This window comes from Nematocida ausubeli, assembly GCF_000738915.1.
Source record: "Nematocida ausubeli strain ERTm6 chromosome Unknown supercont2.1, whole genome shotgun sequence".
Classification (NCBI taxonomy): Eukaryota; Fungi; Microsporidia; genus Nematocida; species Nematocida ausubeli.
In genome coordinates, this window is record NW_026515634.1 from 685280 (window position 1) to 702512 (window position 17233).

Genomic DNA, 17233 nt, shown 5'->3' on the forward strand with positions numbered 1-17233 from the left:
CAAGAGATAAAGGGAAAGAGGGTTTGAATTAATTTGTAGAAGAAAGTCTTCTGACTCAAATAGAACCTCAAACTAACTAATATTGACACAATGCCAACCACTAAAGAGACTTGTGTTTCCTTTAAGTACATTCTGCTGAGTTATTCAGGGGCTAGAAAATGTTTAATTTATTCACTTACTTGGTTGGTCTTTGATTAGATTAAGAAACCGAGACGGAGTAATTCTATTTATAGCAGAAATAACTGCATTTCCTTCATCAATTGGTAATTTCCTTCTGATTTCATCCTTTAGGAATTGTTGTAGATTATTTGCGATTACTTCTAGTTCTTCAGATGGCACCTTGTTCTTATAGATTAATTTGGAAATTTCTTTCATTCTTCTGAGAATATCCAAGGGGACACCGACTCTTTTCATTGGCTCAACTGCTGTGACTTTGAATATGGGTGGCTGTAATTGGACAATATTTAGGGGGTTATTTACTGGTTGGCTTATTTTGTTGTGTTGTACTTGGTTTATATCTGGGTTATATTGAGTTTCTTTGGATTTTTCTGGTAAATTTGTCTGTTGAGTGTCTTGTCTTATATCCTGTGGGTTTATATGAGACTGGTTGTTTGTGCTTACTGGAGTGGTTGCAGTGCTGTGGTTTAATAGTTTGACTAGGTCTGGGTTTATTAGGCTGTCTTTTTTGAGTGATTTTGCCTTTTGTTTTTCCTTTATGGTCTCTTCCTTAATGGAAATCTCCTGCAGTAGCATTGATCTTACATTTACTCTTTCAATTTGACTAATTTGTCTACCAAGTATCCGGAATATTTCCAGGTCTACTTCATTTTCTTGTGAATTTGCCATAAGATATCCAGTGTAAAAGTAATTTACGAATAATCTAAAGGTAATATTTAGGTTAAAGAAGGCATTCATGGCAATTCTGTTGGAAATAAGGAACTTTGCCTTCTCACTGCTAGATGGTTGTTCTAGTCTTTGGATTTCTTCTATTTTAATGTTCTTTAGTAATACTTCTCCAAATATTTTGTAGAATATTTTGTGCTCTGACTCGTTAATATTCTTATATGTATTTTGCAGTTGAATATTCTTCTTAATTGCATTTGATAGTTCTTCCTTACTTATCATTCGTCTACTCTTTATCACTTCTTGAATTGACTTTAAATCTTCTTCCTCCAAGGACGACAATTTGTGCACTTTCTTCTCATGAAGTATTATTTCCAAGCCTGTAGGAAGAATCTGTGATGTGTCAATTTCATTGAGATCAATTATTTCTGTTGCAGTTGATATTTTCATGTACTTCCTGTCCACTGCCACCAAAGACCTTTTCTCATCCAATTTACACTCAAAGACCTTCATGGAAAATAAAAATATTCTATTATAATTACTTCATTGTAAGTATACTGGAATATAGTGTAATGGAATGAAGTTTAATGAAATGGAGTATTTAACGGATTTTATTCGGGTTATATTCAAGTTATTTTCAGGTTATTCGGGTTATATTAGGGTTATATTTGGACTTTATTAAGATTTTAACGTATTTTATTCAAGTTATATTCAAGTTTTAACAGATTTCATTAAGATTTTAACAGATTTCATTAAGATTTCAACATATTTTAACAGATTTCATTAAGATTTCAACGGTTTTTATTAAGATTTCAATGGGTTTCAACATATTTCATTAAGACAATAAACATTCAGGATATAAATACGTTAAAGATACGTTAATGAATTCTTCTTTATTCAGTGGTAGTCTGCAGACTATTTCGCAGGCTCTGGTAAAGATGGAATAATTTCCCTGTCTGATGCTTTTCCTTCTTCTAAATCTACTTCTATCTTGCCATTTTCTATTTTTACGGACTTAATCCTTCTGTTAGGATTAATTGTAAAACAGACACATCCTTCTTCTTGGCTGCATTCCTTATAGGAGTCTTCGTCTACTTTCTTCTCTTTTTTATATTGTATTTTTACTTCTCCACCCTCTCCTCGTTTAATTTCCGTTATTTTCACATCACTAGGGGAAATGTCCTTTGGCAAACACATCTTATAGTTCATTTGCTCCTGGCCCTGGACTGCTTGATTCTGCGGGTCATTTGTGCAGACTTTTGTGCAGTCACCAGGTGGACATGGGCTGCTCATACCAGCAGACCCTGTGCTATTGCAGTTATTATTATTGTTGTTGTTGCAGTTATTATTATTGCAGTTGTTATTGTTACAGTTATTAACCATATTTCATTTAATTTTGGTTATATTTATAGATTAATTGACCAATAACTGTCTGTTTCATGCCCCTTAGAATGGACTAATTAACCCCAGGGGTTATATAACACATAGGACAATGTAGCATAAATATCACATGAAACTACATAATATTATGACACATTTCATCATTAATTCTCGTTGTATTTTGGATGAAAGTGTCCAAAATGTAGTAATATTTCAGACAAAATAGTAATTTATAACCGTAGATAGGACTATTTACTGTGTATGTTATATTTATCACTTTATGTGAATATCTTTAGTGACTGTATTCCTTCTTATTAATACTGTATATATTTCTTACTTTTGTCATATTCTACTTCTTTTAATATTTTTTCATAACTAGTAGAATAGTCTTCTAGTACGGAGAATATTTCAGAGTGAAATTAAGAGTGAAAATATTCTTAATGAATTTTTGGGATTGAGATATTTTACCATATTAGCATATATCCCAGATATATCACACATTCTTAGTCTAGTAATATGAATATTTCTGTCTGTTTATTCTTGCACTTTTGTTGAGTGCTGTGGTATTTTGTATTTCATGAAAATCACTCATGAATGGACTACAAGGGGATGAATTAAAATAAAAATAAATATTCCAGATATAATCTTAATTGTGGTAATATGAATTTATTATTGCAATCCACCAAGAGAATTCTATTCGTCTGGGTTTACTAGATTGTCCTTCTGCCTGTGGGCTTTGACTTTTCTGCCTGGATTGCCTTGTCCTGGAGTCTTTCAAAATAACTCATGAGACAATCGTCTTTTTCGCTTAACTTCTTGTTCATTCTACTAAGGGTGTACAGTACCCTCTTATAATTATCCTTTGTTACCTTTGAATTTATAGTTTCCTTTGGGATTTCTTTAATAAGGTCGTATGAAATTCTGATTCTTTTTGGGCAGGGTGGATTACTTTCGCATGCCAGCACAAAGAAGTCCATCAGAATGTTTTCTAATTCATTTGATGCTTTTGGTAAATATTTCTTAAATATTTCAATGAAATTATTTGCGTACAGTGCTTTTTTATATTTAAATAAACAGATGTACAGGTTTAGATTGCTAAATCTTGGATAAAATGGAGAATATTTTGTCATATAACAGAAAGTATCAAAGCATATCAAAAATACCTTTGGATCTTCAGTTAGTGCATAATTAAAGATTGACTGCATTGATTGGGAGAGAAGTACTTCCTGGTAGTACGTGTCAATTGCAGATTTATCCGTGTCTGTTGTATAGTTGAAAATATTCGAGTTTTGGTCTTTTAAGTTTAGTGCGTAAATTATAGGTACTATAAGTGCCTTGCACCGCATCCTCCAGTTCTGCAGTTCAGTGCTTGCAAGTAAATTTATACCCAACTGTATTAAAATATGACCAGGAGCAAGATCCTTCTTAATTCCCTGCATAAATATGAAGATAATCAGGTCTATCTTATAATTAACCTGATTAATCCTGGATAGTTTGAATAATTTGTTAATTTCCGTTATAGTTGGTTTTTTTATAATTGATTCTATACTAGAGGTAAAATTAACTGGAGAAGACCTATGTTCCTCAATGATTCTATCAATGAAGTCTTGGCATAAGTGATTTATGAAGTAATTCTGGCCCCTCAGAGAATTCTTTATCTTAAAGTATTTCTTCATTGTCTGGCTTACAAAAGGGTCTTTGTATGCAGTGAAAATATATGTGAAAATTCTTGGCTTCTTACAGGCTGTCTGAAATTTGGAAATCTTCGGGTTAATTGTAAACTCAATGGAAACTGCCCCAAAAATATCCAAATTATCACGAGTATCTTTATACTGCAGATCATCAAAAAATATTCTTACTCCATCAAAATTATCCGTTAAATTATACAGTAAATCCTGAATGCATGAATTAATTACAAGAGGGTCTTCGTCTTCACCCTTATGGAATTTAGTTATAATTTCCGTTAGACCAAACCTCTTCTTAATTTGCAGCAAGTCACACACCATATTAAGACACCCTAGTATACCTGTACTAACTAAATTTAAATTATAGTTGGAAATTGCCTCAGTGATTGCTTCGTACCATGCATGTCTGCATTCATCCTCATGGAGTACCCTAGGGACCTTATAAATAGAGAAGAATTTCTTAATTATTTCAGGTGCATTTTTTATCTTTTCAGTTGAATATCTTTCTGTTTTCAAATCATAAGATATCCAGGCAATTAGACCCAAAATGGAATCCAACTGATTTTCATCTTTGTATGCTAGATTGAACTTTTCTTCACTACAGGAAGAGAACCTAGAACTATCACTTCTGCAAGAATCTTCAGAGACTTCAAAGACTTCTTCATCTTGCACAGTAAGAGAAGACTCCAAGGCACCTGCATAAGAGAACCCTTCTGGTCTATTGTATTCAACAAAGAATCTATTAAGTATCTTAGGAAATTCTTCTTTCAGCTTAAACTTACACGAAGTCTTAATATTCGAATATGTCTGAAGTAAGTCATAGACGGCTTGGAAGAATAGTTTTGCAGAGTGCATATCTAAATATGCATAGAGAAATGACTGTATTAAGAATCTGGGGTTCTCCATGAATGACCCATCTGCGGTTGTATTTTCCGTTAAATTATTTGAAAAAAACTGTTTCTCTGTAAATGCAGAAATAATGTCATCTAGTACACTGTAGTACGAGAAACATTTCTGATCTTTTATAAAGCACAAATCAAGTTTGAAGAATTTCTTAGTTCCATCGATCGAGGCTAAGGTCAATAACTCAATTGTATCATGGGGTTCCCTGCCTTCTAAATATATTTTTGTATTTTTGTCTTTGTGCCGTATTAAGTGTGTCCCTAGGCCAACAGGAATTCCTTCTGACATAAGAAGGAGGGAGGCAAGTATGTGGTAGGAGTGCTTTTTTACACTAGGTAGTTGAAGGAATTGACAGAATGTTGCCTTCCACCGTGCAGATTCATTAATAATTTCTAGTGATTTATTGTGAGACGGGAAAAATCTAAGAAGTGCTTTGTAGTATTTATATCTGGCAGTTATATTTTTACTACTAGAGGGCCTTGGGTGGTCTAAGGATGAGGCCCAAGTGAAGCTAAAGGACGGGAAATTTTCGTCTTTCAGAAAAAGAATTTCCATTTGGAAGTCCAGGAGAATTCCAGGGGAAAAGAATCTTTTGTTATGGATGTACCCCATATAGTGGTGAATATAGCCATGTACTAAGTTTAATGGACCAGAAGGATTAATTCTAACAGGAATTTCATTAGACCCATTAATGCAGTGGTCTTCTAGTGCTTTCAAATTTGAAAGTGTCATTTGAGTCTTGCAAAGTGCAATGGAAAGGAACAAGAACCCCATGCACAGCAAGCTATCTATCTGTCTCTTTTGAATTTTCATAATTTTTCAAAAAATTTTCATCTAAAAGTAAATTTTAATTATAGATAAGATAGATTCCCATTAAGTCTTATCTTATATGGAATTTAATCTATTAATCTATTAATGCAGTCTATTCAATCGTGTATTTCATGCTTTTTATTATATCTCAGTTATTCCTGTGTGGATGAATTTGAAATTTGCATCTGTGTGTGATCCAGCACAATATTTCATTTCAGACTGGGAGATTCTACTATGCACTATAGACAGTAGTATACACCATATTATTCTCAGCACACACATTGGTGCATGGTATATTGAAATTTTCAAAGATAAAAACCGTTAAAATTCTTATAAAAACCATTAAGAACCCCAGGAATAACTATAAAAGTAGCACTTTGCCAGGATAACCAAGGCACACACGATGAACTGCATGGTACAGTATATTTTAAATAAAGTTTCTTCATGGATTGGTCCTGTCCTAACAAGAATCGCATTAAGAATAGTAAAATTACTGACTTCCACTCTCCCATTACCCTCAGTATAAGAGATCAGACCAAGAATCCTGTATAATTTAATCACACCGTATACAATCCGTGACTTAAGAAATTTACTTTCCAAAGAGACAACAGAAGGCACAATTAAGGCATCAGATGACTCAGTATAAATAACAGAAGGCATCCTGTGCCTGGGACATGGAATTATCTTCATAAGCTGTGGCATACTAAAGACAAAGTTAAATAACTGTGGGAATAGAAATAAAAAAAGAGTCTTAATGAATCCACCGAATAAACCAATACAAAGCAATGAAGACCCAGAGAAATAACAAAATACATCCCCAACAAAGCACCTAGCAGGATACTTATTCCATAAGAAAAGACCAAAACTAGACATAAATAATGAAAATCCCATTAAACCACTCAAAAGACTCTTTTCATCAGAGAATAAACACCTATCCAAGGAGATCATCCCACTAAGAACAAGAACCTGACCGCATTCCACTCCATTTATTCCACTCAGAATATTAATTGCATTAGTGAAGTAAACCCCCAAGGCAAAGAGAAAAACATAAAGAAGCCAGCCTAAATTAACTATCCCATACAAAGGTATACACATATACGTACTCCCAGTGTATGTTATAAATAAAGGAAGAATTGACAGAGCAGGAAACAGAAATTTGCAAGACCAACTTAATTCTACTGTGTCATCAACGTACCCTAATAGAGTATTTAGAATGACAGTATTAGAGAAAATAAGAAGACTTTCTTTGTGATTGGGAAAAAACAAAGAGAATAAGAAGATCCCAAAGACAAAGGAAATTGCAGATGCTAACCCAATTGACTCTGGTAATTTAACTTTCTCTTTTTTATGGAAGTCTACACCAAAGGATTTACTAAGTTGCATAAAGTACTTTGAAAGTTTATAAGAAAGTACCCCACACAGTACAGGAATACAATACACTAATACACTGTATATTATCCTATTTAATGGATTCCTGGCTATTATTACAGTATCTTGGTCAGGTTCACTTTTTGATGAATTTTTATCTATATGAGAACTTTCACCAGAATATACTATAAATTCCCTCTGTATAACCCGACTATCCAGTAAATTATCACATTCTACTGGATAACTGGTCCCTTGTACGATGAAAATAATAAGGAGGCAGAAGACTGCTTGAATTACGTGCCGTCCAACCATTAGAGAATTTCACTCTCCAATTAAATTTTTTACTAAAATATTCATATTCAATAATAATTGTTATTTTCTTATCTATGGAGTCTATTGAGACAAAAGGACTTTTCAAAGAAGTAAATGCATTAATTGCACGGCCAGACCAAGAAAGAATGCTTAAGTATTTTAAGCTTGATGGGTACATCCGGGTTAATACATATTTTATTTCTCCTTTCTCTTTAATTAGCATAAAGAGAGGACTACAGAACTTTCTTGTCTCTTGGGAAATGTCAGAGACCGGATGGAAGTTTTTATTCAAGAACAATGCCTGGGTGTACTTTAAAGGATCATTTACCAGCCAGATGAAGGATGGCCAGATAGTTCATATAAAGATAGATTGTCCTAAGCCAGAATATAACTCAGAGATGCATTATGCCATACTCATACGGTACTTCAAGTGCCTGGATACTTTCTACTTTATGGTTTCTGGTTTTGATGAAGACTTTGAGATTCTGACAAATCCACTGGGGAGTTTCACTAGATGGAGTCCCATACAGAAGTAGACTTGGATTATAGTCTTAAATGTGCAGATTACGTTGTAAAATAAGTCTATCCTTGGTTCATGGCTAATTTACTTTTCATTTGGAGGTTGAAAGAGAAATTTTAGTGAAAGAAAAAAGAGAGAGAAAGTGCACTAATCGATGGGATCACAGAATATGCCAGGACAATGAAAGAATAAATCATATAACCTACAATATACGTTAGAGTGGTATATTCTTGCTACTATTTTATTGAAGTATTTTGTGATATAATTATAGTAGAATTTAATTTGTAGAATAATACCATATTCTAATTAACTATTCCTTTGGGTTATATAATACTATACTGTAGCATAATTTATATACATTTTAGTATATAAAATAGACACTTATTAAATCTCTTAAATATTCTTTATAATTATGGAAATATACCCCATATATTGTACTCCTGATCACAAACATACTTAAAGCACACGACTTCCCAGTAATATACTCTATTTTTGTAAAACAGAAATATTCTATTTATAAGAATTCTAGTTATATTTATATATGACACAACAAGATATACGAATATATTATAAGATAAGCAATATACACTCTATCCCTGGAATATCTACTCTTCTTGTTATTTCTTTCTCTCCAGGAATTTCTCACTATTCATATTATATTTTTCTTTAAATTATCTTGTAATTTTCTTTGTTTAGCATGGAGTATTATGAGAAAGGTAAACAGCTATTACTGGATTTAATAGAGAATGGACCCAGGACAATATTTGAGAGACTATTCGGCAAGAACACACACATTGTATTTCTGGGCATTGATAATGCAGGCAAAACAACCCTCCTTCTGAGGCTTAAAACTGACACAGTTCATACAGTAGCACCAACACAGTCAGTCCGTGAGGAAACCCTGCAAATTGGAAATATGAAGGTAACAATAAAAGACCTAGGAGGACACGAGGCAGCCAGACTAGGATGGAACACGTACTTCATGCAGTCTGAAGGAATAATATTCCTAATTGATATCACAGACTTTGACAGATACGAAATAGTAGCAAAGACATACGCACGACTCTTCTACGACATGGAGATGTCCGGGAAGAAGTCACTCCCTGTGGCTGTCCTGTTCAACAAGACAGACATGTGGAAGAAAGTATGGGCCATGAGACACCCGCACGAACCAGCTCCAGTCCTGGATGAAGCCTATCTAAATTATATGTGTGGCCTACTGGGCATAACAGTGGGTGAGGGCGAGAATGGCAGGAGAGTATCTGCTAGTTATTGTTGTGTAGTTACAGATTCCATTTCCACCCCAAATAATGGGTTTATGCTTGCCTTTAAGTGGCTGGATATGATGATTAGAGCTGAAAAATAAACTATCCATGGGAACATGCTTTCTGTTATGTCTTCAGAATGTGTTTACAAATTAATTGGTTAATATGTTTCATACTTCATAATTACCCATTCCCTGGCACCAATTATTTCTTTTTTTTCCTGCACAGCCACAAGAAATCCAAAAGTGTTTCAAATTTCAAAAGCCTATTCGCAGGAACAGATACAAGATCATACTGGAAAGGATTTAAATAAAATTCAAGAGAATTTACATGAAAGTGTCCTTAATTATTGGATTATGCCTATCTTATATAACAGCAGCATATTACGGTGAGTCTTGGAGAACAGACCCAGCACACCCATTCTCTGTGTCTTCGCCATATTTCAACTCAGTGGATTATTATAGAAGAAGGGGTGCCTGGAGTAGATTTGGAAATCCACTTATAACACCATATTCCAGGTTATATGGGTCTGCATATCACGCAGCCAAGTTAAATGCATCTTACAGCCCACATGCATACGGACCATGTGGTCAAGCATATGCAGCTGGGGCATCAGATTCAGCCAGGGCAGCAGCTGCTGCATCCAGTGGGTATTCCAGGTATTCCAGGTCTATTTCAGGACTAGCCCCATCATATTGCGATGAACCCATGCTTTCTCCATTTTCAGATCCACCTTTATACTAGGACACTGGGTCATGGATCTTAAATAAATAAATTGTACAGATTTCAGTTATAGATATATTATGGCAGGTTTCGGGCTATTCGGGTTATATCTTGTCTCTTTGACTTTTTGTCGTTGTGTTTTGTTTTTTGTTGTTTTTTGTCGTTGTTATTGTCGTTGTTTGTTGTTGTTTTTTGTCGTTTTGACTTTTTCATTTTTTTCTTCATTGTATACTAGAGAGTATAGTAGTGCAGTAGTATAGTAGTATAGTATAGTAGTATAGTAGTGTAGTGTAGTATACGGGAGAGTGAAATTTTATTAGTCTATATATTAGTCTATATTGCAGTCTATTAGTCTATATTACAGTAGATTACACTAGAGTACGTTAGGTTTTAATTATATTACACTAGAATGCACTAGAATACGTTATATTTTGGTTATATTGGTCTATATTTCACTACATTACAATAGAATATACTAGAATGCACTACATTACAGTCTATTAGTCTAAAACCCACTATATATCCACACTAACACTTCACTACTTCTACATGAATACACTTCACCTTAATTGGTCTAGACTAATTTATGCCTTATACTAGGATATTCTGGCTAGTTCATTAATATGCAGTGTATGAATCCGTTTGATTTTCAAATTAATTTATTACTGGAATTACCCGAATATTCTGAATTACCTGAATATTTGTGCTTGATAATGCACTGGTATTTCTGAATATTTGTTGCCTTGAAGTAATCTAAGTCATTTGTCACCTGAGGATACGCAATTATTAAAAAGCTAATTTATGTATGATGTTTTCGCGTATGGGAAATGATAGACCCACTGAAGGAATGAGTAAAAAACAGAAGAATCTTACAATGAGGGCACTTCATCAAGTAGAAAATAGATTCATTTCCAGAAAGAATAGTGAAAATTCCTTAGGAACCAGAGTGACTGTAAAACAATTGAAGCTAAAATACTCTAAAGTAAGTGGATTTTTTGAAGCTATATGAAAATAAACAAACGAGGAGTAATTGAAGAGAGAAGAAAACAAAAAAAAGCAACAGCAAAAGACTATATCTTGCAAGGTGGATCTACAGCACTAATTCTAGCAGTCTCTGATATACTAGGTCAGCTAGTACTAGGCGGAATTACTTCGTACGTTCAAACCCCTCTTCTCATGGGATTTTATGGCTTTATGACTGGAAATCTGAGTTTTTTAATGTACACCAGAATGGACAGTTACAGCTCAGAGAGATTTGACAGGATTAAAGGACTAAGTGCCATAAGGATAAAGATAGCCCTGTATAAAATGCTATTTGACCAGCTTGTTTGGTCACCATTCGGTACATTTATGTTTATTTTTGTGGCTAGCCTTGTGGATAGTTCAGATTTCAGCATAAAAAAGGTTCTAAAAGACTATTTTAGAATACTTTTTGACAGTTATAAAATATGGCCTATCTTGCAAATGATTAACTTTTTATTTGTTCCGTTAGAAATGCGTGTAGTTTTTATTAGTATGGCTTCTTTACTGTGGAATACGTATGTGAAAATAGCCAGGCAAGGATAGACAGAATAAATTAGTCATGAAATAAACGAGATTTTAATGAAATAAATTTGTAAAAATACGTATGACAGCAGACGGGTTAGTGCTTCATAAGGACTGGGTATCTTTGTGTAACAGACTTTTAAAGAACCCAAAGACCCATCTTAAGGAAATATCCAGGATGCTTGGTAGATCACAGAAATTCATGGCTGCAATTTCTGGCTCTGGTGAATCTCCTGCTTATGCCTCTTATGCAGACACTCTAAGAGAGACAGTGGAAAGAATTCTTTCTGTTTTAATTTCGAATTGTACAGATGCAGATTCACATCCTGGGATATTTTATATTATATCCAGCTACAAGAATGCTTTTGTCTGTGACTTTACACCAATTATCCAGATATTTCTAGTGGAAAGTTCATCTTTTTATATTCTACGGATTATTGAGCGAATTTGCAGTCATCCGGAAATTATTGAAAAATTAGAAGAGACAGAAGTACAAATATTAATGAAATTAGGGGCATATACCACTGACCCAGAATATTCAACAGGAGAATTTGCAGTCCGTGGGATATTTAGTCTATATAAAAGGAAGAAAGGAAGGCATCTATTTCTTTCAGTTTTATCAAAATCTTTCCAAATAAGATATCTAGATCTTTTTGTATCAAAAATATTCCCAGAGATAATTGCCTCTGAAGACTCTAGATTTGTAATTTCAATGATAGAAATTCTCTCAAAAATCAAAGAAATTCCCATCCTACTAATCTCACAGAATGCAAAGAGAGAGACTCTCCTGGCATTCCCCAGTGTATTACAAGAAAGAATTTGGAGTAGACTAGAAAGTGAGAAATTACCACAAGAGTACATAGCAGGAATTAGTCTAGCAGCCAAAGTACCAGAACTATTCAATATAAATAGACTAATTAGACTCCTTGTCAACCACAAAGATGAAAATATATTATACTCCCAGGGAGATGCCTTAATACACTGTCTTAATACACTGAATATCTCAAATTACCACATAACAGAAGAAGATAACAGGATTATTGCAGAAGAACCAGAAGAACCAGAAGATAATTCAAACAAGAGAATAATCTCTATAGATAAGCACTTGCTAACTGAATTCCTAAAAAGACTGTTATTTCACTCAGATGGAACCAGAATAGAATATTGCAGAATACTTTTCACAGTGAAAATTCCCTCTCAAAAGGAATCTATCCTAACCTTATTAAGGAATAAAAATATTCGAGTCAAATGGAATGCACTCAGAACCCTGACAGTATACACCCTCACAGACCCAGAAATAACAAAAATAATCACTCTCTTGACAACATCTCAAAATGAGAAAATTAAGATGTGGTGTCTAAAGATACTTGAAGTAAACAAAAGGAAAATAAACCCAAATTTATTTCAAATGAAAGAGTCACAATATAAATCAGAGATGGAAGAAATATTGAAAAGAATAAATAATTGAATATTTTCTTTTTTATGGCAGTAAGCAAGAGAAGAATCTCTCAGAAATGCAGAAAAACAGAAGACACTGATATCCCATCAGATAATGAAGAAGAAGGCATAAGATTTGATCCAAATAAAAAAGTACTCAGAGCCAGAAGGAGAAATGAAAGGGGACCTACTGCGAAAGTGAGTTTAATTGGGAGTGAACCACCAAGGTACTCAATGGACCAGAAGCTAAAGGGTTTAAATCACTCATTCATTCAGTCTGTGACCCTGGCATACAACAAGGATAACACGTATAATTTCTCAAGTATTTCCAGTCAATATACGAAGTACAGGGAAGAAATAGTTGAAAGAGAAGGAGTACATGGGACAAGCCTACTAAATACAACGCAGAGACAGAATATGGCAGATATTCTAAGGGCAGGCTTAGGGCAAACCACTCCATCAAAGCCACCCATGGACCAGGACCAAATGAAAAAGGCAGAATTCATCCTAGGGCAGCACGGGTCAATTGGAGCCGGATTATTCGGGGCAGCAGCCTTGAACAGACAAAAGGAAGAGGAAAGAGCAGCCTTAGACGTATCTCAAACAGAAAAGAAGCAAGAGACTGCAAAAAGATCAGAGAGTATGCCTAGCTCACCAAAGAAGGTGGCCCAGAAGGAAGACACCCACAAGGCAGAGTCAGCAGATGAAGTAAACTTGAGGGAACCAAAGGAGACGAGAGAATCAAAGGGAGAGACAAAGGGAGAGACAGTCTCAGAACCAACTGAACTGGCACCAGGAAAGAGCGAGAAGCAGAAGACACCTAGCTCACCAAAGAAGGACGTACACCAGAAGGAAGCTCACAAGGAAGAAGTGAAGGAGTTAAAAAGTGCAAAGTCAAAGGAAGCTCATACTAAAGAAGTCAACAAAGATTCTCACCATAAGGAAGCCCATAAGGATACAACAAAAGGCGTAAACTCAAAGGAAACAACAAAAGATTCCCACAGTAAGGAAGTCAGTAAGGAAACAACAAAAGATTCAAAAGAGACAAAAAACTCCCACAGTAAAGACCCCCACCAGAAAGAAGTCAAAACCAAAGACTCCCACAGTAAAGAAGTCAGTAATGAATCGGTGAAATCTGGCGACAAGACCAAGTCAAACTCTTTATTTGACATGACCTGCAAGGTGTTTGTCAGAAATACATCACGCTTTGAGGATTTAGGGTTTCACCGGGTTGCAGTCAAGGAGGTGCAAGGTAAAAGAACAATTATTGTGTATGATAATAAGAAGAAGAAGGAGACTGAGATGATTTCTGTCTCTTTGGATAAAACTTCAATTCAGTCAGACAGATCCCGTAAGGAACTTGCTTTTGTTGAACCATCCAGCACCCTGCTGTACAAGATAAAACTGGCTACCTTGGAAGATGCAACTGCCTTAAGACGTGCCTGCAATTCTGAAAATACTTCAAGTACAAAATAAATTAACAGGTTTAACGGATTTAACGGAAAATATTCTAAATAACTGTAGAATAAGTTAACGGATTTAACGGATTCAATGGAAATATTTCAGACTACTACAGGATATACGGATTTGACTGAAAATATTTCAGACTACTGCAGAACAATGAGGTATTTCAGACTACTACAAAATAAATTAACAGGTTCAATGGGGATTTTAAATAGCTGTAGAACAAATGAACAGGTTCTTAACTGAAAATATTTCAAACTACTACAGAATAAGTTAACAGATTTAACTGAAATATTTCAGACTACTACAGAATATATTAACAGATTTAACTGAAAATATTCCAGACTACTACAGAACAATAAGGTACTTCAGACTACTGCAGAATATATTAATAGATTTAACTGAAAATATTTTAAATAACTGCAAAGTATACATATTTAACTGAAAATATTCAAAATAACTACAAAACAATGAGGTATATTCATGTTCTCCACATATTCATATCCATATTTATTCTCTCTCCAAATATGTTTTATATTTTGCACCTAAATATTCAGAAATTCGAAACACTTCAACAAAGATGCAGATGCAGAAGTACTTAGAGAAGGAAGAACTTGTAGAACATGAAATCCTGTTGCATGGGACTGCTAAGTCACTTAATGATGCAACCTTGCAACTCTCAGAAATTAACTCAGTTGTAACTGCACAAGGAGAAGTACTTGCTAAAATACAACGGAAAATAAACCAGACTGAAGACATGTTAAAGAAGGCCAGCAAGAAGCTCTCTTTGCTCCTGCAGAAATCAAAGAAAAGAAGGGTTTTCTCATTCTGTTTACTCTGCTTGACAACCCTCGTTGTATTTAGTATGTTCGTCTATGCATACAAATAAACATGACAATGAACAAAATAAGCCAGACACTGAACAGTCTACCAAAGCAAATAACTAAGTCAATTGAGAGTATACCAATTAACTATAATATCATGGTTATGGGGGAAAGTAGCACAGGAAAAAGTTCGTTAATTAGGGATATATTTGGACTAGATACAGCAGAAGGAATTTCAGTTGAATGGGATGATGACTTACTCCATGAAATTGGTGACATGGCATGCACTGCAAACCCACTGGCCCAACTAATAAGCATTCATCCTTCAAATTTGGAGAAAAACAAGACTACAATCACAGCCACCAGATATACCCTGAAGGAGCATGAAATTAAAATGAAATTAACCGTATATGAAGTGGGTGGAATTGGAGATGCAGTGAATAATCTATTCGATTGGGTACCTGCAAAGAATTTAATCATGAACAGATACGAAGAATATCACATGGAAGAAGACAAAGGCATACTAGATAATGATAAAAGGATTCATGTATGCTTATATCTTGTTAAACCAACTGATGTACTACGGGAGATAGACATAGTTACAATGCAAGTACTAGGGGAAATAGTCAATGTTATACCAATTATATCTAAGGCAGATATGTTATCAGATGAAAAGTACATAGAAATGAAGGAATATATGCTTTCTACACTTATCTCCAATAAAGTCCGTTTATTTGACTCAATATTAGTTGATGAGTGCAAAAAAGTCGTTGAGATTAATTTCATGCCTTTAAGGTATTCTTCGCCTAATAGGGCATATTCATATGGGGAATCAGTAGGTCAGGGTGTCAGTGACATAAAAACATTGCAGAATCTTTTGATATCGCAGCATCTTGTGGATTTAATCGAAGTAACTGACAAATACTACGAGACATACTACAGGGAGAAGATGATAATTGATATTTTCAGACAGAAAAATTCAAAGATAAGTGAAGACTTCCAACGGATGCTTGGCCTAGAAGAGAGCAAAATAAAGAAGATTTCAAAGAGAATAGAGCAAAAACAAGCAAGTTATCAGATGCTTATAGCACAGCATATAAGTACACTCCCAAAAGAGCTTTTATAAGCACATGAATAAATTCAGGTTCATGAAGGTTTTACTTTTACTCTTTTACTTTTATACCATATAGAGTTTATTATAGATTTTATAACGGGAAATTATACACTGTAGATTTTACTATAGTAGGAGTTATAATAGTAGGATTTATAACAGTGGGATTTATAACTGACTTTATAGTAGAATTAGTATAGTAGTAGAATTTACAAAAATAAATTTATAATAGTAGAGTAGTACAGTAGTAGAATTTATAAAAAAAGAAATTCACAATGAAATTTACACTAGAGTATTATAGTAGAATTTATTACAAAAGAAATTTACAATAGAGTATTACTACAAAAGAAATTCACAATGAAATTACAATAATATAAACCATAAGTATATTCTAATGAATAATCCTCTTATATGTATATATGTATGCTTATACTACTGTACGTACAGTATATCTCGTTTAAATTAGTCTGGGATACATGAAACCAGAAAGTATGAAATTAATTTATATTATTACACTAACTAGAAGTAATAAGCACAGGATATATACAAAGACACCTCCAGTTGACTGCAAATAATTACCCTTACTCTTCTTAGACTACTAATACACTATACTTCCAATAAGAAAATCACCAAATAACATAATTTCATCAATATTCTACAGACCCAATTATACCCCACTAAATAACTCCCTTATATACGAATATTCCATCTACTCTAGTACTTCCAAATAGAAGAAATAATATATTTTCAAAAAGTTCTTTTTCATACAAGCACAAAACAGAAATAATATTCCAGTCAATTAATAGTAGTATAAGACTAGATATAGATACTTATCAAAAGTGCTCTATTTTTATCACTTTTTTGTTTTAGTCTCTCTACTACTACTAAATAATTCTACTAGTAGTAATTTTAAAGAAATTTTCATCTTGAATTTTCTTGTCGACAACAGTACAACAGTACTAGTATTCAAATAACCTTTTGTCTTTCTATTACTTGTGAATATTTCTTACTATTGACACTCTCTCATTATATTACTATTTTCA

The 17233-nt window shown here is 33.9% G+C and overlaps 13 protein-coding genes across 13 annotated transcripts; 9 read left to right on the forward strand and 4 right to left on the reverse strand.

Moving 5' to 3' along the window:
* Positions 1-171: 171 nt before the first annotated feature.
* NESG_00438 (uncharacterized protein) lies at positions 172-1356 on the reverse strand (the record flags this gene model as incomplete). The annotated part of the gene is made up of 1 exon (XM_053048090.1): positions 172-1356. The coding sequence occupies one exon, from the start codon at positions 1354-1356 to the stop codon at positions 172-174; it is 1185 nt and encodes a 394-aa protein (XP_052905915.1).
* A 402-nt stretch (positions 1357-1758) lies between these two features.
* Positions 1759-2226, reverse strand: NESG_00439 (uncharacterized protein; the record flags this gene model as incomplete). The annotated part of the gene is made up of 1 exon (XM_053048091.1): positions 1759-2226. One exon carries the CDS (start codon positions 2224-2226, stop codon positions 1759-1761), a length of 468 nt encoding a protein of 155 aa, XP_052905916.1.
* A 707-nt stretch (positions 2227-2933) lies between these two features.
* Positions 2934-5624, reverse strand: NESG_00440 (uncharacterized protein; the record flags this gene model as incomplete). The annotated part of the gene is made up of 1 exon (XM_053048092.1): positions 2934-5624. One exon carries the CDS (start codon positions 5622-5624, stop codon positions 2934-2936), a length of 2691 nt encoding a protein of 896 aa, XP_052905917.1.
* Positions 5625-5963: 339 nt separating this feature from the next.
* On the reverse strand, positions 5964-7301 carry NESG_00441 (uncharacterized protein; the record flags this gene model as incomplete). The annotated part of the gene is made up of 1 exon (XM_053048093.1): positions 5964-7301. The coding sequence occupies one exon, from the start codon at positions 7299-7301 to the stop codon at positions 5964-5966; it is 1338 nt and encodes a 445-aa protein (XP_052905918.1).
* A 74-nt stretch (positions 7302-7375) lies between these two features.
* Positions 7376-7837, forward strand: NESG_00442 (uncharacterized protein; the record flags this gene model as incomplete). The annotated part of the gene is made up of 1 exon (XM_053048094.1): positions 7376-7837. One exon carries the CDS (start codon positions 7376-7378, stop codon positions 7835-7837), a length of 462 nt encoding a protein of 153 aa, XP_052905919.1.
* Positions 7838-8518: 681 nt separating this feature from the next.
* Positions 8519-9187, forward strand: NESG_00443 (uncharacterized protein; the record flags this gene model as incomplete). The annotated part of the gene is made up of 1 exon (XM_053048095.1): positions 8519-9187. The coding sequence occupies one exon, from the start codon at positions 8519-8521 to the stop codon at positions 9185-9187; it is 669 nt and encodes a 222-aa protein (XP_052905920.1).
* A 229-nt stretch (positions 9188-9416) lies between these two features.
* NESG_00444 (uncharacterized protein) lies at positions 9417-9830 on the forward strand (the record flags this gene model as incomplete). Its single annotated transcript, XM_053048096.1, has 1 exon — positions 9417-9830. One exon carries the CDS (start codon positions 9417-9419, stop codon positions 9828-9830), a length of 414 nt encoding a protein of 137 aa, XP_052905921.1.
* Positions 9831-10614: 784 nt separating this feature from the next.
* Positions 10615-10818, forward strand: NESG_00445 (uncharacterized protein; the record flags this gene model as incomplete). The annotated part of the gene is made up of 1 exon (XM_053048097.1): positions 10615-10818. One exon carries the CDS (start codon positions 10615-10617, stop codon positions 10816-10818), a length of 204 nt encoding a protein of 67 aa, XP_052905922.1.
* Positions 10815-11375, forward strand: NESG_00446 (uncharacterized protein; the record flags this gene model as incomplete). The annotated part of the gene is made up of 1 exon (XM_053048098.1): positions 10815-11375. The coding sequence occupies one exon, from the start codon at positions 10815-10817 to the stop codon at positions 11373-11375; it is 561 nt and encodes a 186-aa protein (XP_052905923.1).
* Positions 11376-11436: 61 nt separating this feature from the next.
* On the forward strand, positions 11437-12822 carry NESG_00447 (uncharacterized protein; the record flags this gene model as incomplete). Its single annotated transcript, XM_053048099.1, has 1 exon — positions 11437-12822. The coding sequence occupies one exon, from the start codon at positions 11437-11439 to the stop codon at positions 12820-12822; it is 1386 nt and encodes a 461-aa protein (XP_052905924.1).
* A 14-nt stretch (positions 12823-12836) lies between these two features.
* Positions 12837-14267, forward strand: NESG_00448 (uncharacterized protein; the record flags this gene model as incomplete). The annotated part of the gene is made up of 1 exon (XM_053048100.1): positions 12837-14267. The coding sequence occupies one exon, from the start codon at positions 12837-12839 to the stop codon at positions 14265-14267; it is 1431 nt and encodes a 476-aa protein (XP_052905925.1).
* A 568-nt stretch (positions 14268-14835) lies between these two features.
* Positions 14836-15144, forward strand: NESG_00449 (uncharacterized protein; the record flags this gene model as incomplete). The annotated part of the gene is made up of 1 exon (XM_053048101.1): positions 14836-15144. The coding sequence occupies one exon, from the start codon at positions 14836-14838 to the stop codon at positions 15142-15144; it is 309 nt and encodes a 102-aa protein (XP_052905926.1).
* A 2-nt stretch (positions 15145-15146) lies between these two features.
* NESG_00450 (uncharacterized protein) lies at positions 15147-16205 on the forward strand (the record flags this gene model as incomplete). The annotated part of the gene is made up of 1 exon (XM_053048102.1): positions 15147-16205. One exon carries the CDS (start codon positions 15147-15149, stop codon positions 16203-16205), a length of 1059 nt encoding a protein of 352 aa, XP_052905927.1.
* Positions 16206-17233: the final 1028 nt, after the last annotated feature.